Source organism: Mytilus edulis, chromosome 5 (assembly GCF_963676685.1).
Source record: "Mytilus edulis chromosome 5, xbMytEdul2.2, whole genome shotgun sequence".
Taxonomy (NCBI): Eukaryota; Metazoa; Mollusca; class Bivalvia; order Mytilida; family Mytilidae; genus Mytilus; species Mytilus edulis.
Window position 1 is genome coordinate 52,517,274 of NC_092348.1, and position 24,060 is coordinate 52,541,333.

The following is a 24,060-nucleotide window of genomic DNA, read 5'->3' on the forward strand; positions in this document are numbered from 1 at the left end:
TTTAGATAAAGCATATCAAATAAGCCCAAGAATTTAATTTTTGTTAAAATCAAACTTAGTTTAATTTTGGACCCTTTGGACCTTAATGTAGACCAATTTGAAAACTGGACCAAAAATTAAGAATCTACATACACAGTTAGATTTGGCATATCAAAGAACCCATTTAATCAATTTTTGATGAAATCAAACAAAGTTTAATTTTGGACCCCCATTTGGACCAACTTGAAAACTAGGCCAATAATTAAAAATCTAAGTACATTTTTAAATTCAGCATATCAAAGAACCCCAAGGATTCAATTTTTGTTAAAATCAAACTAAGTTTAATTTTGGACCCTTTGGACCTTAATGTAGACCAATTTGAAAATGGGACCAAATATTAAGAATCTACATACATAGTTAGATTCGGCATACCAAAGAACCCCAATTATTTAATTTTTGATGAAATCACACAAAGTTCAATTTGGACCCTTTGGGCCCCTTATTCCTAAACTGTTAGGACCAAAACTCTCAAAATCAAACCCAACCTTGCTTTTGTGGTCATAAACCTTGTGTTAAAATTTCATTGATTTCTATTCACTTATACTAAAGTTAGAGTGCGAAAACCAAGAATAATGCTTATTTGGGCCCTTTTTTGGCCCTTAATTCCTAAACTGTTAGAACCAAAACTCCCAAAGACAATCCCAACCGTCCTTTTGTGGTCATAAACCTTGTGTCAAAATTTCATTGATTTCTATTCACTTATACTAAAGTTAGAGTGCGAAAACCAAGAATAATGCTTATTTGGGCCCTTTTTTGGCCCTTAATTCCTAAACTGTTAGAACCAAAACTCCCAAAGACAATCCCAACCGTCCTTTTGTGGTCATAAACCTTGTGTTAAAATTTCATTGATTTCTATTCACTTATACTAAAGTTAGAGTGCGAAAACCAAAAATAATGCTTATTTGGGCCCCTTTTTGGCCCCTAATTCATAAACTATTGTGACCTCAACTCCAAAAATCAATCCCAACCTTCCTTTTGTGGTCATAAACCTTGTGTTAAAATTTCATTGATTTCTATTTACTTATACTAAAGTTATTGTGCGAAAACCAAGAATAATGCTTATTTGGGCCCTTTTTTGGCCCTTTATTCCTAAACTGTTGGAACCAAAACTCCCAAAATCAATCCCAACCTTTCTTTTGTGGTCATAAACCTTGTGTCAAAATTTCATAGATTTCTATATACTTAAACTAAAGTTATAGTGCAAAAACCAAGAAAATGCTTATTTGGGCCCTTTTTGGCCCCTAATTCCTAAACTGTTGGGACAAAAACTCCCAAAATCAATCCCAACCTTGCTTTTATGGTCATAAACCTTATGTTAAAATTTCATAGATTTCCATTCACTTTTACTAAAGTTAGAGTGCGAAAACTAAAAGTATTCGGACGCCGGACGACGACGACGACGCAGACGCCAACGTGATAGCAATATACGACGAAAAATTTTTCAAATTTTGCGGTCGTATAAAAACGACGATAAACATAAATTTTTAATCTATATTACAAAATTTAACAGACCTATAAACATCCAATTGCACGAGTTGCTTAATCTATTTATATCCATGTTTATGTTTACATCGTTTATATGGTCATATAAGGTCAATTCAATAATTAATTAGATGGCGTCTTGGTTAAAATTCACACAAAACGAAGCTATATCTTATTAAGACCATGTCCTGTAAATTGTTTATTTTATACTTTTAGATAGTTTGGAAAAATGTTTTACATTGTTATAAATAAAATATGAGAATTTGAGTCAAATCGGTGACCATGAATTTGGAAGCTAGTGCCCCTTTAATTTAACTTTTAATATAGGCAGAAAACTTAATAGCTTATTATTTCAAAATCACTGGACCATGATGTAGGGACAGGGCCTTGTAGTCTAGTAGAAGTTAAACTAATATGAACTGATAATAACATGAATAATGCAACTTTATAGAAAATATCATTGATTTATCATAAGTAGCTTCTATCATGATTTACGACCAGTAGTTCCTATCAAACTATCTTAGCAGAAAAATTTACATAGAACATTGCAAATTAGTTTAAAGTCACTTGACTATGATCTAGCTAGGGGACAGGGTCTCAAAATAGCTGCCAAACTGATATGTACTTATAGTAATGATAGTAATGCAACTTCATACAAAATATCATTGATCTATGACACATAGTACTGCCTATCAAACTAACTTAAAACAGAAAACTTAACAATTATCAATGCCATCACCTTTGTGACGTCTCGCTTTTCCTGACTTTCATTACAAGCGACTTCGCGAGACAAAAACCAACATTTGTATATTTTTAATTATTACTCTTTTCAATGAATAAGATCAAACCCTATGTTCCATATAACCATAGTGGCTGTTTCTTGACATACAAGATTATTGGTGGAGGATGCCAGAGTGCCTGGAAAAACCCACTGACGTTCGATAAGAAAACTGACAATCCTAGTCAAATAAGATTGGAATCAAGTGCAGCCGCATGAGCGGGTTTTGAACTCACAACCTCAGTGTTGACTGGCTAGTGATTAATTTACAGTAGTAACTACTTAAACCACTCGGCCATCAAGGCCCCTAGTATTCATTGAAAAAATGAACTTATAACAAGCGATAACAATGTTATACATTGAGCGGCCCCCAGACCCCTCGCCAAAACTTTTTCGCCTCACGAATATACTTTGCCTCACTTTTAGAAGTGGCTAATTACGGTTTTTAGAATCACAGTATAACCTTTATATAACGATTTTAAACCTATAAGCACCCCACAACACTGTAAATATCTGTGAGAATATTTGTTTCAGCATGAAACCAATTTATTCCAAGTGGGAGTGTTCCGATTTAAATATATAACAGCGGAAAAACCTGTACAGAATAAAAGATTGGTTTCTTTTCCCCTGACTGATATTCCCTATTAATCTATCAAAAAATGTTCGTTGTTTAAATAAAGTACAAAGAACTTCTGAAGGATTTGCCTTCAACTGCAGTTATAATGTACGCTGACGGTCATACCCGCTGCAGGTTTGTGCACCTGTCCTGATTGATTCAGGTACCTGTCGTTCAGCAGTTATCGTTTGTTGATGTGGTTCATTGGTATTTTTCCGTTTGGAAATATAAATTAGATCGTTGGTTTTCCTGTTCGAATTGTGTACAATACTAAGTTGTGGTCCCTTATAGCTTGCTGTTTGGTCTGGATCAAAGCCCTGTGTAAAAGGCCGTACTTTGACCTATGTTTGTTATTATCAGGTTATCCCTCAGACAAGGGCCTTGAAGGGGTCATTTTACCATGTTTACTGTTGTAGAAAAGAAAATAGAAATACTAAGGATTTGTATAGTGCTACTCATGCTACTATACAAAACCTTTGAAAACTTAGAATTTTTTACTCAAAAAAAGGAGAAATACATTATATTTTAACTGACAACTTTTCTAAAAGAGGGGTCCACTTATTTTGAATAATATTACACTGTTAAAGTAAATGTGTTAACTTGGTTAAAGTCAAGGAATATTACAAAATTCTTTGACATGTTTTGACCATTTAATACCATATATATAGATATTATAGTTCTTTGGGAAAATATTAACCCTTTTGTACTAAAAGTGTTTTTACAAAAAAAATATATAATAACTTATATTGACCCCTCATAAAAGGGATATTCATAACATTAAGGGGTTGTTCTGAACCTGATTATGACTTGGATGGAGAATTGTCTCATTGTCAGGCACACATACATAGACCAGATTTAATTATTTAATTATTTCTTGTTGAACAGGGAAAAAATACTTCATAAATTAAAGGAATGTCAAGGTACAAGTGAAAAATCAAGTTTTAATATAGTCAAAACCTACTATTTTATGTTTACAAAAAAAAATTATAATCGCTCGCCTTTACCTTTTAAGCTAGGCCACAAAAATTTGCAAATAAAATATTTTTTTATCAAAATTTTCAAATCGCTTGCTCGCCCCAATTTTTGGAGTAAACAAGAATGTGTCCATAGTACACGGATGCCCCACTCGCACTATCATTTTCTATGTTCAATGGACCGTGAAAATTGGGGTTAAACCTTTAATTTGGAATTAAAATTAGAAAAATCATATCATAGGGAACATGTGTACTAAGTTTCAAGTTGATGTAACTTTAACTTCATCAAAAACTACCTTGACCAAAAACTTTAACCTGAACTTCGCACTATCATTTTCTATGTTCAGTGGACCAGGAAATTGAGGTCAAACTATAATTTGGCATTAAAATTAGAAAGATCATATCATGGGGAACATGTGTACTAAGTTTCAAGTTGATTGGACTTCAACTTCCTCAAAAACTACCATGACCAAAAACTTTAACCTGAAGCGAACGGACGCACAGACGGACGGACAAGCGAACGGAGGCACAGACCAGAAAACATAATGCCCCTCTACTATCGTAGGTGGGGCATAAAAATCCGTAGAACAAGAAATTAAATTGGTGTGGCCTAAAGAATAGAAAAAAATTAGTAATTGAATGAAGAAAACAAATTTGAAAATAAGAGGTGTTTAAATTTACAGAAAAGTGAAAATTTGTATTAAAAATAAAGAAAACAGAAAAAGACAACAAAACCCATACTGTTATTAAGACCCTCTTTAACTTCCCATAACCTAAAGACCTAAAAATTTAAATTTTAAAGCTAGAATTATGTAGACATGTCTTAGACATGTCTATAGTAGGTATCTTAATCATAGGAAAAAATAAAATTGAGATATCTTTCTTTATTCGGGTGTGCTCCTTCTTTGGAGGATTAAACACAGTACGTAGAAGAAGAAAAAATTATTAACACTGGCTATTGATTTTATCATTTTCGTATCATAACTGCGGGCAGTCAAAAACAATTTCTTCTGAATTTGCTATCTTTTATCAGAAAACAAGTAAAACTATGTATTTTAACAAGTTGATTATGGTTTTCGTCTTCATGTCAGTAACGCTTTCTTCATACAACTACGGTAAACATGGCAGCTTTATACAACCACAGAGGTTGAACCCTGAACGGTTGGGGCTAGTATGGACACAACATTCAAACAGGATATAGCTCTGAATTTGGATTGTGATTAAATAGTTGACACAGCATAGGTTTCTGACACAGAATGAATGTGTCATTAATGAACTTAAAATGTTTTTCTTTTTACTTTTGAGCAATTCACTATGCTGTTGAATATTAATCCTCTCAAAAAAATGTTTGAAGGAATTTTCTTTCTATTTATAAAATCTGAAATGAGAAAAATACAAAGAAAGATAACTCCAATTGAAAATTAATAGCTATTGCACAATATTGTGCAATTAGATATTTCTTGCTATTGTGCAATACTGTGCACCGCAGGGCATAGCTTTATACGATCGCAGAGGTTGAACCCTGAACGGTTGGGGCAAGTATGGACACAACATTCAAGCTGGATTCAGCTCTAAATTTGGATTGTGATTAAATAGTTGACACAGCATAGGTTTGTGACACAGAATGAATGTGTTCTAATGAACTCAAAATTTTAATTTTCTCTTAGAGCAATTCACTATGCTGTTGAATATTAATCCTCTCAAAAAAATGTTTGAAGAAATTTTCTTTTTTATTTATGAAATTTCAAATGAGAAAAATAGAACCCAATTTTTTTAATCACATCCCCCTTTCCCTTATTCCAAAACTAATCTCAATTAAAATTTCTAATGGAGTTTGCAACAATAACTACTCATTTAAATACATCATAAAATATTAAGATGTAAAAAAACTGCTTGTTATCACTGAATGGTAAAGATTATTTTAATTTATCAGTTGGTAGTAAAAAGTGAATATACATTGTATATTGTATATAACAAAGATTAAAGTTGATTCTGGACAAAGAAAGATAACTCCAATTAAAAAAAAATCTTGCTATTGCACAATATTTTGCAATTACATATTTCTTGCTTACTATTCTGGACAAAGAAAGATAACTCTAATTAAAAAAAAATTTGCTATTTCACAATATTGTGCAATTAGATATTTCTTGCCATTGCGCAATACTGTGCAATTGAAAAGACTTGCTATTGCACAATACTTAATATAATAATTTTAGATCCTGATTTGGACCAACTTGAAAACTGGGCCCATAATAAAAAATCTAAGTACATTTTTGGATTCAGCATATCAAAGAACACCAAGATTTCAATTTTTTTTAAAATCAGACTAAGTTTAATTTTGGACCCTTTGGACTTTAGTGTAGACCAATTTGAAAACAGGACCAAAAATGAAGAATCTACATACACAGTTAGATTTGGTATATCAAAGAACCCCATTTATTCAATTTTTGATGAAATCAAACAAAGTTTAATTTTGGACCCCGATTTGGACCAACTTGAAAACTGGGCCAATAATCAAGAATCTAAGTACATTTTTAGATTAGCATTATCAAAGAACCTAACTGATTCATTTTTTGTCAAAATCAAACTAAGTTTAATTTTGGACCCTTTGGACCTTAATGTAGACCAATTTGAAAACGGGACCAAAAGTTAAGAATCTACATACACAGTCATGACAGTTAGATTCGGCATATCAAAGAACCCCAATTATTCAATTTTGATGAAATCAAAGTTTAATTTTGGACCCTTTGGGCCCCTTATTCTGTTGGGACCAAAACTCCCAAAATCAATACCAACCTTCCTTTTATGGTCATAAACCTTGTGTTTAAATTTCATAGATTTCTATTTACTTATACTAACGCTATGGTGCGAAAACCAAGAAAAATGCTTATTTGGGTCCCTTTTTGGCCCCTAATTCCTAAACTGTTGGGACCTTAACTCCCAAAATCAATACCAACCTTTCGTTTGTAGTCATTAACATTGTGTTTAAATTTCATTGATTTCTATTTACTTAAATTAAAGTTATTGTGCGAAAACCAAGAATAATGCTTTTTTGGGCCCTTTTTTGGCCACTAATTCCTAGACTGTTGAAACCAAAACTCCCAAAATCAATCCCAACCGTTCTTTTGTGGTCATAAACCTTGTGTCAAAATTTCATAGATTTCTATTAACTTAAACTAAAGTTTTAGTGCGAAAACCAAGAAAATGCTTATTTGGGCCCTTTTTGGCCCCTAATTCCTAAAATGTTGGGACCAAAACTCCCAAAATCAATACCAACCTTCCTTTTGTGGTCATAAACCTTGTGTTAAAATTTCATAGATTTCCATTCACTTTTACTAAAGTTAGAGTGCGAAAACTAAAAGTATTCGGACGACGACGACGCCAACGTGATAGCAATATACGACGAAAAATTTTTCAAATTTTGCGGTCTAATAAAAATCTAAGTACATTTTTAAATTCAGCATATCAAAGAACCCCAAGGATTCAATTTTTGTTAAAATCAAACTAAGATTAATTTTGGACCCTTTTGACCTTAATGTAGACCAATTTGAAAACGGGACCAAAAATTAAGAATCTACATACATAGTTAGATTCGGCATATCAAAGAACCCCAATTATTCAATTTTTGATGAAATCACACAAAGTTCAATTTTGGACCCTTTGGGCCCCTTATTCCTAAACTGTTGGGACCAAAACTCCCAAAATCAAACCCAACCTTCCTTTTATGGTCATAAACCTTGTGTTTAAATTTCATTGATTTCTATTTACTTATACTAAAGTTATTGTGAGAAAACCAAGAATAATGCTTATTTGGGCCCTTTTTTGGCCCTTAATTCCTAAACTGTTGGGACCAAAACTCCCAAAATCAATCCCAACCTTCCTTTTGTGGTCATAAACCTTGTGTTAAAATTTCATTGATTTCTATTCACTTTTACTAAAGTTAGAGTGCGAAAACTAAAAGTATTCGGACGATGACGAAAACGAAGACACAAGACGACGACCGATTCATCTGAAAATTTCAGGGCAGATAGATCTTGACCTGATAAACATTTTTACCCCATGTCAGATTTCCTCTAAATGCTTTGGTTTTTGAGTTATAAGCCAAAAACTGCATTTTATCCCTATGTTCTATTTTTAGCCGTGGCGGCCATCTTGGTTGGTTGACCGGGGCAGGCCACACATTTTTTTAAACTAGATACCCCAATAATGATTGTGGCCAAGTTTGGTTAAATTTGGCCCAGTAGTTTCAGAGGAGAAGATTTTTGTAAAAGTTAACGACGACGGACTACGACGACAGACGACGGACGATGAGGGACGCCAAATGGTCTTTTAGTTTTGGTGCTTTCAACAATAATCATCATTCAAGAATCATGAATGCATTGACCATTGTTGTGGTTCTGACTAGTAGATGCTCTGTTCTCTGGTTCATTCATAAATAAATTCCAAATATTTAACATTGTTTAATAGATTTATCAAATGAACATGTAAGAGTTACACACATTTGTTCGGTCATTTCCAGGTGAAAAGCTCATGAAGCAACAACATCAAGCAGACATCATCTAAGTCTTTTTTACTGAAGATAAAATTGAATCCTCTTTAAAGGTTTTTCATAGATATTAGAAGATGTGGTATGGTAGCAAATAAATAGGTTCAACAAAATTACAATCAAATTCAGACTTAACATGCTTAAGGCACGTCTAATTTCATTGCACAATTAAATCATATGAATTTAATTCAACATACCATTGACCTTTTTAAACATGCTATACATATTTTCTAAATAGTCATGGTCCAAAAACCACACAGATCTGTCTTTGTCATCTTCATCAAATGGAACTGTAAAATAAGAAATTAAATACAAACAATAACATATGTAACACATTAATCAACAAGAGTGCACACACTGAAATGTCTCACCTTCTTTACTGATCATTGATATTATGTTGATAGTCCTAAGTATAAAGCGTTATTACAACTGTCACATAAACTTAACATTAAACAAGATATTTAAACAAAGACCAATGAACCATGAAAATGAGGTCAAGGTCAGATGAACCATGCCAGGCAGACATGTACAGCTAACAATGCTTCCATACAACAAATATAGTTGACCTATTACTTATAGTTTAAGAAAAATAGACCAAAACACAAAAACTTAACACGGTCCAATGAACCGTGCAATTGAGGTCATGGTCAAATAAAACCTGCGGGACTGACATATAGATCATAATATATTTCCATACACCAAATATAGTTGACCTTTGGCATATAATATTAGATAAAAAGATCAAAACTTAAAAACTTAACTTTGACCACTGAACCATGAAAATGAGGTCAAGGTCAGATGACACCTGCCCGCTAGACATGTACACCTTACAATCATTCCATACAACAAATATAGTAGACCTATTGCATAAAGTATGAGAAAAACAGACCAAAACACAAAAACTTAACTATCACCACTGAACCATGAAAATGAGGTCAAGGTCAGATGACACCTGCCAGTTGGACATGTACACCTTCCAGTCCTTCCATACACCAAATATACTAGCCCTATTGCTTATAGTATCTGAGATATGGACTTGACCACCAAAACTTAACCTTGTTCACTGATCCATGAAATGAGGTCGAGGTCAAGTGAAAACTGTCTGACGGGCATGAGGACCTTGCAAGGTACGCACATACCAAATATAGTTATCCTATTACTTATAATAAGAGAGAATTCAACGTTACAAAAATTCTGAACTTTTTTTTCAAGTGGTCACTGAACCATGAAAATGAGGTCAAGGACATTGGACATGTGACTGATGGATACTTCGTAACATGAGGCATCTACATGTATATACAAAATATGAAGCATCCAGGTCTTCCACCTTCTAAAATATATAGCTTTTAAGAAGTGAGCTAACACCTCCGCCGTAGCCGCCGCCGCCGCCGGATCACTATCCCTATGTCGAGCTTTCTGCAACAAAAGTTGCAGGCTCGACAACAAGAGTGCACACACTGAAATGTCTCGCCTTCTTTACTGATCATTGATATTATGTTGATAGTCCTAAGTATAAAGCGTTATTACAACTGTCACATAAACTTAACATTAAACAAGATATTTAAACAAAGACCAATGAACCATGAAAATGAGGTCAAGGTCAGATGAACCATGCCAGGCAGACATGTACAGCTAACAATGCTTCCATACAACAAATATAGTTGACCTATTACTTATAGTTTAAGAAAAATAGACCAAAACACAAAAACTTAACACGGTCCAATGAACCGTGCAATTGAGGTCATGGTCAAATAAAACCTGCGGGACTGACATATAGATCATAATATATTTCCATACACCAAATATAGTTGACCTTTGGCATATAATATTAGATAAAAAGATCAAAACTTAAAATCTTAAAAACTTAACTTTGACCACTGAACCATGAAAATGAGGTCAAGGTCAGATGACACCTGCCCGCTAGACATGTACACCTTACAATCATTCCATACAACAAATATAGTAGACCTATTGCATAAAGTATGAGAAAAACAGACCAAAACACAAAAACTTAACTATCACCACTGAACCATGAAAATGAGGTCAAGGTCAGATGACACCTGCCAGTTGGACATGTACACCTCCCAGTCCTTCCATACACCAAATATACTAGCCCTATTGCTTATAGTATCTGAGATATGGACTTGACCACCAAAACTTAACCTTGTTCACTGATCCATGAAATGAGGTCGAGGTCAAGTGAAAACTGTCTGACGGGCATGAAGACCTTGCAAGGTACGCACATACCAAATATAGTTATCCTATTACTTATAATAAGAGAGAATTCAACGTTACAAAAATTCTGAACTTTTTTTTCAAGTGGTCACTGAACCATGAAAATGAGGTCAAGGACATTGGACATGTAACTGATGGATACTTCGTAACATGAGGCATCTATATACAAAATATGAAGCATCCAGGTCTTCCACCTTCTAAAATATATAGCTTTTAAGAAGTGAGCTAACATCGCCGCCGTAGCCGCCGCCGCCGTAGCCGCCGCCGGATCACTATCCCTATGTCGAGCTTTCTGCAACAAAAGTTGCAGGCTCGACAAAAATGTTTGTGCATCAAATGTTAAAATAAGGATCACCAGCTCTCAAGAGCCTGAATTTCTCAGCTGTAATTTTTTATCAATGATTATTTTGGCTTTTAAGTCATTGTAAGTAAACATTAATGAGTGGCTTAATCAAAGTGCTTGTAAGCACTAAGGGTAAATATTGCCTCAATCAAATGTCAGTGGGAAGTAAAATTAAATATTACATTGGTTGTAGTTGATTTAACAGCAATTCTAGACAAATGAAGATAACTCCAATGAGTTTAAAGATGACTTTTAACAGCATATATATGTGAAATGAAGGTCGTATCACCCAATACCTAGGATACAGCCCTCGGACGTTAATCGGCATAAAACTCCCAATGATACAATGGTTTTGGAGTGCATGTTAACGCGGGTATGCCAACTACTACGTCTATCTGTACGGCTTGGATTGGTTTCTGTCATCTTAAGTAGTAAGTCGTTGATCATCTAACTGTAAACCCTCATCGAAGATAGCGGGTAAAGGAGAGCTGGCCCAGCACGTCCGTTCAGCTGTAATGACTGAGACGTGACTGTGATGAGACTTTAGCAATGACATCATTTATATTTTTATATTGGTATAGTAGATTTTTTTTTATCTATATGCAAATAATTGCATTATGGGAACTTCTTTGATGCCATAAGGTCAAATTTGCAACAACATTTGTGATTGGTCGGTAATTGTTTGGATTTTTCTTGGTTCTTTCTACACATGAATGACCAAGAACTTTAAAAAAACGCATCGGAATATCACTCCTTATTAAATATGGCTTTTGTGCAAGTGTGTGCACTGCCACTGGCTGTTAATCATTGTTAATGCCAATAATGGCCAGGTCCAGCAAAAAATGCGAGTGACATGTAATAATTACTAATTTGACACACAACCTGTCCATGGACAGAAACAGATACCTGCGTGCACATGGACTTAACCCCCTCTTTTTTCTACATGTAGAAAAAAAAATTGTAAGGGTTCCACGGAACCCAGTGTCTCGCCTACTTTTGCTGTTAATCGCAGACTCAACAAAAATGAGGAAAAACATCAATAAAAATTTCCCTCTCGATACTGTCTTTTGATTGAAAGAAGCTTCCAAGTTTGGTAAAAAATCCAGGATAGTTTATGAATCTAATAAATGTTTTATAAACTTTAACTGCAGACTGTATGTAATGTTAACTGGAAGAAAAACTAAGTCCATTTATAAGTAAAATACGGAAAAAGTGTTGGTTTTTTTTACAAAATTTACTTCTGAATAATATCTTATGATCAGAAACAAGCTTTTGTCTAAGTTTGGTAGAAATCCAGGATAGTTTAAGAACATTATACAAATTTTAAAAACTTAAACCAAAGAGTGAATGTTTTGTTTCTGGCAAAAAAACTAAGTCCATTTATAAGTAAAATACAGAAAAGTGGAAATTTATTTTTACAAAATTTTCTTCATGATACTGTCTTATGATCATAAACAAGCTTCTGTCCAAGTTTGGTACAAATCAAGGATAGTTTATGAAAGTTATTAAAATTTTAAAAACTTTAACCACAGAGTGAATGTAATATTTCCTCGCAGAAAAACTAAGTCCATTTATAAGTAAAATACAGAAAAAATGGAATTTTATTTTTACAAAATTTACTTTCGGATACTTTCTTATGATCATAAACAAGCTTCTGTCCAAGTTTGGTAGAAATTCAGTATAGTTAAAGAAAGTTATTAAAATTTCAAAAACTTTGACCACAGAGTGAATATTTGTGGACGCCGCAGACGACGACGACGGAATGTAGGATCGCTTAGTCTCGCTTTTTCGACTTAAGTCAAAGGCTCGACAAAAACGCAATTTTCTCTCTTTTATGATTGCTTCTTGCATTTGAAATTACAATCGACACAAACAGATTATACCGTTTACAATTTTAGAGTTTGACGTAGTAGCCAAGCAAAATAGTCAATGAAATCAATTTTGTCCAATGAAAAATAAGCATGACAAAGTACAGGAAAGATGATTATGAAACTGTCATAGGTGTATTTTCCCTCCCGGTTTATAAAACATAATTTTTAGTATTTTTCAGTATTTCATATCTATTTTTTTATATGTTAGATAATTTTAGAATTATATGTTTATTGTCAAAAGTTGGCTTTATTGAGGAATTAAGTATATTTTTCAGTTTTCTAATTAAATTACAAATTACAATTTAATTAGAAAACTGAAAATATGTCATAGGTGCATTTTCCCTCCCGGTGTATTAAACATAATTTTTAGTATTTTTCAGTATTTCATATCTATTTTTTTATATGTTATATAATTTTAGAATTATATGTTTATTGTCAAAAGTTGGCTTTATTGAGGAATTAAGTATATTTTTCAGTTTTCTAATTAAATTGTAATTTAATTAAATCACATAGGCAAATTAGAAACATTTGTATATATATGTCAAAATGTCTTTGAGTATATCTCTTTTCATAGTAATTGTAAATCTTGTTAATTAGGCAGACACGGAATTTGATAATTAGAGTTTAATCCTTTAATTGCATCTGATATTCATATTTTTACATTTGACATTTTGTATACAAAATCATTATTACTTTAGATTAATTTGAAATTTGTGTCTCAGCTTGAGTTCTTTTCAGTTTTGGTATAAATAGTTCGTAGAAATTTTGATACTTCACTATTAGTCACAGTAGGGAAAAAGTCACTAGTGAGTCACCAGAGAAACATCATGTAGGGACAGTAACATCATAGTCACTTCGGTGACCATCCAGTAACGACAGTAAGTGAGTTCCAGGAACAGAGTACCTAAAAGTCAAGTAGGAGAAAAGAAGTCAGCTTCACAACTGTAACCAAACAGTTCGCTCTTCAGTATCCAACCGGTGAGGCAACTCAGGATATTCATTAGCTATCACGGATGTGGTTTCAGACCCAACAACTAGAACAGACTCAAACTTAACTATACAACAACTAAGACACAGTCACCGTTACAACAGTTAGAAGCGTGAAGGAGCTGGAGTGATCCTGCAGAGTACCGTCTTATTCCAGTCTTGGTTATTCAACGATCAGTAATAACAGATTGCCTAGCGATCATCTGAAACATTGGAATGCCATCAACCCGACAACAAAGGAAACAACTCATCGGATCAAGACCTTCAACCCTGGAGCCAGTTCTATCTAAGGAAAATAACTATTTGGACAGTTTCTTCTTACAAGTGCATTTCGGACAATTCCAGCTAGTGATTATACAGAAGTGATTAGACAATTCTTACGAACAGTGACATTTAAATTCTTGAGTGCATTTGTTTTAATTATTTGGAATTAGCTTTGGCATATATTGTTATTTATTAAATTGTTAAACGTTTTAGAGTATTAACTTTGCCACTTGTGTCGTAAGTCTATTTATGGACTGACCACCCGTCCCTTGGGTCCAGCATGCATAATTAGTCCCCCTCCCCTAGCAAAAAAGCATGCCACACTGGCCCTCGGTGACAAAACTATTAACCAGGGTAATAGTCTTTGAAACTATTGCTGGCAAATAGTCTGTGGAATGAAATAGCACAACTATTTCATTATTTTTTATATAGAAAAAACATACTGAGGACAGAGGTATAATAATACATGTATATTATAAAGGTTTTTATATGACTTCAAAATGATATATATAAAAAGCAGGCAAGTTCATAAAGACCGTTGTAAATATAGTGTTTACACCCAACATGGCGACCAAGGATAACCCATATACCATGTGACATCAGGGATCTCCATGGTCTGTTTAATGATGGCCCCCACCATCGTTCAAATATATTGTACTGTATTGCGCCATCGTCAAATGACCCAGGCCATCGTTAAATTGTCTTCCACCATCGTTCAAAACTGTTGTCGTTTTTTATAGCCTGACGCCATTTTTTTAGCAATTATGTAGGTATTTGTATGTAAGTGCATAACCCTTAGGCTTTTTTTTATATTATAATCCAATACAGTCAGGGCCGTAACTGGGGTTTGAATTCAGGGGAGGCAGGGGTTTGGGGGCCGCCGATTGAGGCCCCCTAGATAGGGGGTTGGGGGGGCATAGCCTCCCCCCGATTTTTTTTTCTCTCAGTCAATGGCTTAAAATGACCCGTTTCACTTTGATTTCCTTACTTTAAGAAACGTCAGTTTTGCTTGAACCTGGAAGAATTTTTATGCACAAAAAAGCTGAGATTGCTGTTCGGGGTGAGCCAAGGCTCCGTCTTGAAGGTTTTTTCTCTTAGTAAAATGGCTAAAACTAACCCATTTTCCTTCGATTTCCTGACCGTGACTGTAAGAAACATCAGTATTGCTGGATCCTGAGAGCAATTTTTATGCAAACAATTATTATCTCTATTTAAAGATATTTTTGTTAGAAATCAAACTGGTAAGTTAAAAAAACATATAAAGCAAGATTAAAGAACGCAAGATTTTTTTTTTATCGAGGACCTTGAATTTCAATATTGTTGAAAGCTGAACAGACATGTTAATAACTACAATCAGGTACTTTCTATGCTAGTATATACTTAGTATAGAAAGTCCCTGCTACAACAAATGGGAGGCATTGACCATAATGTTCTCGTACGATCGGGAGACGTTAAAAAACGACCCAACCGCTGATTCAGACGGTAATGAATTTCCGATATCTTAAAAGATTCACAATACAAAGGTAACTTCCTCTGCTTAATTGAGCCCCTAAATAAATGTGAATAGTTATGTTTTATTCAAAATTGTCGAAGCAAAGTTTCATATATGTTCTCGTACGAATACTGAATACCACTAAGACGGACGGCCACACGAAAAAAATAAATAAAATAAATACTGAAACGGTTCACTTTCGATAAAAAATCCGGAAAATGACAGACATATCACGTATCATGATAACAATGTTAAAACTGTAAACTAGTGTTGTTTATAATATAAATTCAAGTTCTTTGTGTATATAGTCAATATTTCATTTTATTACTTCAAAAAAATTTTGGTGTAGAAAATTCAGGGGAGGCAGTTGCCTCCCCTGCCTCATACATGTAGGTAGTTACGGCCCTGATAGTTCTTACCCCTGAGAGATATCTGGATTAAGATTGCTAAACACTTGTACCTGAGCTTGTAGTTTTCAGCAAATGCTTATGACAATTTAGATTAAATAAATAAATTAATAATCCAGTTACAAAGAAAACAGTTTAACAAGTCGAACACATGCTTTTATTTTGACTTATGCAATCAGCATTTCCCTTTTTTTAGAAGTACAAAATAAGACGTAAAATATTAATATTATTTCACCCCAAGTAACTCGAGTACTGCTGTTACAATAATATAGAATTATTTTAAAAGTTAAAAAGTAAAAACAAATACAACCAGGTGCTCCGCAGGGCGCAGCTTTATACGACCGCAGAGGTCGAACCCTGAACAGTTGGGGCAAGTATGGACAAAACATTCAAGCGTGATACAGCTCTGAATTTGGATTGTGATCAAATTTTTGACATTACATGGTTTTTTTTTACACAAAACAAATGTCAAGATTTTACAAATCAATTAAAGATTTCTTCTTCAAACTTTTTAAATCTAAAATTAAATAGTTGACACAGCATAGGTTTCTGACACAGAATGAATGTTGTCTAATGAACTTAAAAGTTTTTATTTGCCTTTGAGCAATTCACTATGCTGTTGAATATTAATCCTCTCAAAAAAATGTTTGAAGAAATTTTCTTTTTATTTATGAAATCTGAAATGAGAAAAATTTAAACCCCCCCACCCTTTTTTTTCACATCCCCGTTTCCCTTTTCCAAAACTGATATCAATTCAAATTTCTAATGGAGTTTGCAACAATAACTACTCTTTTAAATACATCAAAAAATATTAAAATGTAAAATAAAGTGCTTGTTATCACTGAATGGTAAAGATTGGTTGGTAGTAAAAGTGAATATACATTGTTTATTGTATAAAACAATAAAAAAAACTTCATCAGCAACATTTTATATTGGCAAATTTCCAATGAAGTTATTTACATAAAGTTATTGGCAAATAAAAATAGAAAATGACATCATAGTCATGTCTGGCAAATGTCCAACATACATTATCTAAAAACATTTTAGATAAGATAAGGAAAAAAAGCTTCATCAGCAACATTTTATATTGGCAAATTTCCAATGAAGTTATTTACATAAAGTTATTGGCAAATAAAAATAGAAAATGACATCATAGTCATGTCTGGCAAATTTCCAACATATATTATCAACTACTATTCACTTAAACTAAAGTTATAGTGCGAAAACCAAGAAAATGCTTATTTGGGCCCTTTTTGGCCCCTAATTCCTAAAATGTTGGGACCCAAACTCCCCAAATCAATCCCAACCTTCCTTTTGTGGTCATAAACCTTGTGTTAAAATTTCATTGATTTATATTCACTTTTACTAAAGTTAGAGTGCGAAAACTAAAAGTATTCGGAATACGACGACGTCGCCAACGTGATAGCAATACATGTATACGACCAAAAAATTAAAATTTTTGCGGTCGTATAAAAATCAACTTCAGAGTTTAAAGAGTGCACATGAACGCACTGGAGTTGCTTTTTCTTTCTCAAGCCTCAAGGGTAAGGCCCTGACCAAGCATAAACAAATGAAATAATCTCATAGGTTTGACGTCATTCAAGGGTTTCTCGAGTTTAACCCTGGCTCAGTGAATGTTGTTATCGGGGTATGAGGTGTTAACTCAAGTGGTTCAAGTAAACTCAGATTGTTTAAACCTAAGTAAGTAAAGTTAGCTCAAGAGGTTCAAGTCTTCAATCTTCAACCTTTGTCGTGATGACAGGGTAATCTCTCTTGTAAATTATCCTCTGAGTCTCTTGTAAAATTATTTTCACTAATGTAGTTACTCCTTTGTACTTAGATATATCTTTAAAATATTAAAGAATCAATGTATGAAGTGAAAAAAATGAAAAAAATGGTTAATCAGGTAATCGAAATGACATGAAAAGTTAAAAAATAATAAAAAGTTAAAAAAATGTTCAAGTGAACTCGGCCAGTGAGACCCCTGCCCTGGTTTCTCTGAGATGCACAAATCCTAGAAAAAAAAGACCAGAAAGGACATTCTTTGAATACTCAAAGGGAAACTTCAATCAGATGAGAGAAGACTCAAGGGAATTTACTAGAGACCAATACTTCAATGGCCATCAAAACAACAGGAATGTAGAAGAAAACTGGAACACGGTAAAACAATTTATACTACAATGTATATAGCTAGGAACCACCAAAATTAATGTACATGTACCAACTAAAACATCAAAAGGAAAACAGTTAATACCATAAATAATAATATCAAGACCATGATAAAACGAAAGAACAGAACACACGCAAGTTATAAAAAAAAACAACAGTATAAGAATAAAACGAAAACGGCAAGAATTAAGACGCACAATTAATAAGGAAATCGAAACAGCCCATAACAACTACGTCAACAACTTGATAGGTGATATAAAACATGATACAAAACCATTTTGGAAATATATTAACAACCAGAAGGTAGACAAACAGGAAATACCACCACTGAAAACAAAATAATAAGACCACAGATACAGACCAACAGAAAGGGGAGGCATTGAACATACAGTTTACAAGCGTTTATACCAAAACGAAATATGAATCTATTCCATACCAAAAACCCTTGTAGACAAAATGAGAAACATCACAGTAACAAGCAAAGGAGTGGAGAAGATACTTAAAAGTGTTAATGCGTCAAAAGCAATGGGCCCTGAAAGAAAACATCCCAGAGTACTGAAAGAATTGGCACTTAACATATCAGAGGTAATGGCTCATTTTTTCCAACAATCCATCAACAGAAGAACCATCCCAGATAAATGGAAAAATGCTAACATACATGTACATATGTATGCCCATTATTTAAGAAGAACGACAGAACCATCCCAAGTAATTACAGACCAATATCTTTAACATGTATCACTTGCAAACTATTAGAACACATCTGACATTTGCTCGAACCTTATGCAGCATTTTGAAGATCATAATATCCTAAATAGCCGACAATATGCATTTAGAAGAAGACACAGCTGTGAAACACAACTTATTAACGTACTGTGGATTCATTAATTTTCATTGGATACCAATTTTCGTGGATTTTGTGGTTACAGGTGAACCACGAAATTAAATGTTCCACGAATGACAAATTTACTATAGGCTAGTATGTAAAAAATGTATGTAGACTGCATCAAAACCACGAAATTAAATATCCACGAACATGCAAGTTTTCCCTAATCCACGAAAATTGGTACTCACGAAAATAAATGAATCCACAGTAATACATTACATGACTGGGCAACTGCCATTGAAAACAGGAAACAAACAGATATATTTATTTTGGATTTTGAAAAAGCATTCATCACCATACCGCATGAGCTTAGCCCAGTGGGAAATACTGGGAAAACCTGGGTTTTACTGGGTTTTACTGGGAAATACTGGGTAATATAATATACTGGACTGAATTTTAAAGAGGATTCAGTAATCAAACACAAATACAATACATTTAAGATATATATAAACCTATTTTTAATTATAAATAAGTTTACTTGTTTGAGTCTTATGATACATGCACATGATGCATGTACAAATGTATACATTTGCAGGGATCTCCATGGCCTGTTTAACGATGGCGCCCCGCCATCGTTCAAATGTCATGCGCCATCATCAAATGACTCGCGCAATCGTTAAATTGTCTTGCGCCATCGTTAAATGTCTTCCGCCATCATTCAAAACTTCATCGTTTTTTGTAGCCAGACGCCATTTTTTTTATCAATTATAATAAAATGCATGTAATTGCATAACCCTGAGGCTTTTTATGTTATAATCCAATACAGTTCTAACGCCTGAGGAATATACGGATTAAGATCGCTAATCACTTGTACCTGGGCTTGTACAGGTAGATCAACAAACCAGACACGATAATACTATCTGAGGATAGACGATTCATTTGTCGAAATAATCAACTAAGTTTTAGCAAATGATTATGATAATTTAGATTAAATAAATAAATTAATAATCCAGTTACAAAGAAAACAGTTTAACAAGTCGAACACGTGCTTTGTTTTGACTTACGCAATCAGCATCCCCCTTTTTGAAGAAGTACAAAATAAGATGCAAAACAGTAAATATTATTTCATCGCAAATAACTCGAGTACTGCTGTAACGATAATTTAGAATTACTTTAAAAGTTTAAAAGTAAAAACTTTAAATATTTCCTGTAAAGAAATATCGTATCGTAATTCCGAATTCATTTCGTATATTACAATCAAATTGATACATCCGCGTTTCCGGTTTCTATTCAGACTCGAAAGATACATGTTGCACAGCATCAATTTGACAGATAAAGTCATTAAAAATCTTTTCATTTATCAAAGTTTGCTTTACAAATCTCTTTAACCTTTTACATAACCCGTACGAATCGTTTTGTTGTTGCTGCAAATCAGCCATACCGGTAATGGGTTCTGAATTTGACAGTGTCCATGAAAAATAAGCTCCACATCATATGATTTTTAATCCCCATAACAATTACCAAAAATACAAGAAATCTACATGGGGACCTTCATGACAGCTTTTGGTCATTCTCGACTAAGGGGGGACCATGAAGACTTGGCATTTGAATGGTTAAAAACGGCAATAAATGAAAATATTGATACTTCTAATTCTATAATGAAAATTCAAATAAATATAATTTAAATAAGCAATGAATTAGCATGTTCACCATTCCTTGTATGGAGGGATAAAATACTTCCGATCGCACTACACTGTACAACGTAGACACGGTTTGTATAAATGGTGAAAGTTCCTCCATCTTTCAATTTTCATCCATGGAGATCCCTGCATTTGAGAAAGAATTATTCTGACAACTCTGAGATTTTTTGTCTTCAACTAAATATAGCTAGTATAAAGTATTTAACAATTACATGTAAGAAAGTACAAATGTACAAAACTCATTAATAAGTAATTATTCAGATTAGAACACACATGTACATATGTTTATATAACAATAATCAGCCTTTTCATTTCTATAAGAGTTAATGACAAGACCCTCTAGGGTGTTTGTTTGGCCATCATAATTGCATATTAAGCAATTTAATTTACATTCCTCATAAACACTGCAATAAAATGTTTGAGATTATTGAAACAAAGCTTCAAAATTAACAAGGAATTGGGCAAATCTTGCATTTTGCCTACATAGAATTTAAGTGGAGAAGGAATGAACTTGAATGTTTAATCTGCTAGAAATGACTCTCAATGGTTATCTGATTTAAAATGTATATATATTTAGCTGTAATACTATGAAACTACAACAAGTCTTTATTATTTTGTGTTGAAATAAGCTTTAAAATTCATACTGCCCAGTATTGCCCAGTATTACCTGTTTCTGGGAGTATTGCCCAGCCTGGGGTTTTCCCGCCCAGTAAAACCCGGGCGGGTAATACTTTGCCAACCCTGACGAGCTATTAAAAAGTAAACTGCACAAATATGGTGTGCTGAAAAACATCTCATATTGGATTGACGCCTTCGTATCTACAAGATCTCAGTGTGTGGTAGTGAATGGGCCAGGGGTGAAGTCCAAAACATCGACAGTCCTATCAGGGGTACCACAAGGGACAGTTCTTGGTCCCATCCTATTTCTTGTCCATATTAATGACATAGCAGAAGATGACTGTAAAGAACTTCAGAAAGATATAAATACCCTTGGTAACTGGGCGACACATTGGGGTATGAGATTCCAACCCGTTAAATGCAATATGATGACATTGAGTCCAAAGAAGAAAATAACACCATTTAAATACACGTTAAAAGATACAGAACTCCATTTTTTAACATCTACTAACTAAATACCTATAGCTACATGTATAGCTAGGAGTTAACATCACAAATGACCTACATGTACATTGGTGAAAGCACATACACTATGCAACAAATCTTATAGGACATTATGTTTATTAAAAAGAAACTTATCAGCATGCCCACTTGAGGTTAAACTCCTGGTCTCCAGGGATATAAAGGAATGATACGACCTGTCCTAGAATATGCTAGCCCCGCCTGGGACCCATATCAAATCTATCTTCAAGATCAACTTGAAAATGTACAAAAGAGCGGCTAGGTTCATAACATATAATTACAACTACAAACCAGGAAGTATGACTTCAATTTTAGACCAACTAAAATTACCATCATTAAAAGACCGCGGAACACAAAACAGGCTGATCCTTTTCTGTAAAAGTATACACGGCCAAGCAAACTTACCATCTGACCAACTGAAAAAAGCATCAAGGACAACAAAGAACATGCACAGTCAACATATCCTCAGACTTCAAACAAAAGCCTACACACTGAAATACAGTTTCATACCAAATACAATTAAAGATTGGAACCTACTACAAATGTAGAGGGGGGATAGGACCTTAATCGGGACTCCGGGATCGGGTGTATTTAAGCTCAGGATTTCGGGATTGACCCTTCTGGGATCCGGGAATTCTTTTTTTCGAATTTTTGGACCTTGCGATTTCATGTTTTTAAGCCCTGGATTTCAGGATCAGGACCACTCCTAGCCTCGTACGTACCACCAGATATTTTCACCAAAATTCAGACAGAAGAACCAACTAAAACCTTTAGCATAATTGTAAGGGGGCCCCACTTAAGTAACTTACTTGACGCACGCGCGGTGTATTAATATCCTTGAGTGCATCACCGTAAACCTATCAAGATCAAGTTTCCTACCCGCAAGAGATAGCTCTCTTGAAGTTATTAGGTCTCATATGTTTCTGTGCCATGTACTATGTACTTATACTTTTTATTTAATTGATTAATAAATCGAAACGCAAAATTACCTGCAAAACTATTGGAGACATCGAGGACACCTTGTCGGTTTGCTCCAAGAAGGACTCCGACAACTCTTTTCATATTTCCAACCTTTCCCATTCTATTAAAATGATCTACCACACTCAAAAGAACGAGTGGATGAACAACAACTTTAGAAATTTTAGAAGGGTCTGTTGGTGGCATGTTCACTGTAGTATTTGTCTGTAGTATTTGTAGGGAAACTATATCACTAACATCACAAATTTACTGAATCATGCTCAAATATTCAACTTCCGGTCTGGTCGGTGGCGCTGCTTATGATCTCGGCCTATACAGGACATCTCGGCACACTACGTATACAGACGCAGGACATGTACATGTCAAACGCGGCATAGTACAAAATCGGCCTATACAAAATCGGCACATTAGCTATATATACTCAGCCCATTGATGAATATGGTTATGGAAATGGTTCATAAAAAGCAATTTAATTTTTATATAATAACAAAAAAAAACGATGAGAAAAAATATCAATAACTCTTTTACTATAGGTGAGAAATGGAGCATGTTATAGTATTAATGAATGTGTGTTTTTATAATGGCCCTGTTATATGTCTAAGGTCTGTAATAATGGTCGAGGAAGTCTGTAATGGCCCGAGGCAACGCCGAGGGCTAGCCTATTACAGACATCCGAGGCCATTATTACTGACCGAGGACATATAACATTTATTAACCAACTGAACAAAAGTGTATGTGTTGCTGCTAACTTGATGTACTGTCTTACTCTTTTAATGACAGTTTAGTTTGAACAAAATAATTTGTACTTCACCATTATAAAGCTTTAATATACCGAATATCCATGATATTAAGTTGAAAGACTGAGATATGTGTTAAAAAACAGGATGAACAGTGATCCCTTTATATGGTTCTTTAATGTTAACAAGGATTATAGTTCAAAGTGTCTGCATTGTTTATTTTCATTGTTTTATATATGTAAACTGTATACTATGTATAATGTTAAAAGCCATTGGCCCATATGGGCGTAAAAAGTAAAAAAAAAAGTTAACGTTGGTTGCTGGTTACTAAATTAAATAAAATACAAAAAGGTATTATACTCTTTACAACTTAGTTTTATTAACTTTATTAAAAACCCTAACAGGGCTTAATCAAATATTCAAATTCAAAATCAAATATTTATTGTCATATAAACTCTGAACAATAAGTTTGTGAC

At 33.8% G+C, this 24,060-nt stretch overlaps 1 protein-coding gene across 1 annotated transcript in view; it reads right to left on the minus strand.

Moving 5' to 3' along the window:
* The window catches only part of LOC139523918 (26S proteasome non-ATPase regulatory subunit 7-like), a 76,761-nt gene extending 53,614 nt beyond the window's left edge, over nt 1–23,147 (minus strand). Inside the window, exons 1-2 of the mRNA XM_071318316.1 lie at nt 22,859–23,147; nt 8,633–8,725 (exon numbers count right to left, since the gene is read on the minus strand). Coding sequence (XP_071174417.1) covers nt 8,633–8,725; nt 22,859–23,033 — 268 coding nt within the window. The 5' untranslated portion in view covers nt 23,034–23,147. The remainder of the gene's footprint in view (nt 1–8,632; nt 8,726–22,858) is intronic.
* Nucleotides 23,148–24,060: the final 913 nt, after the last annotated feature.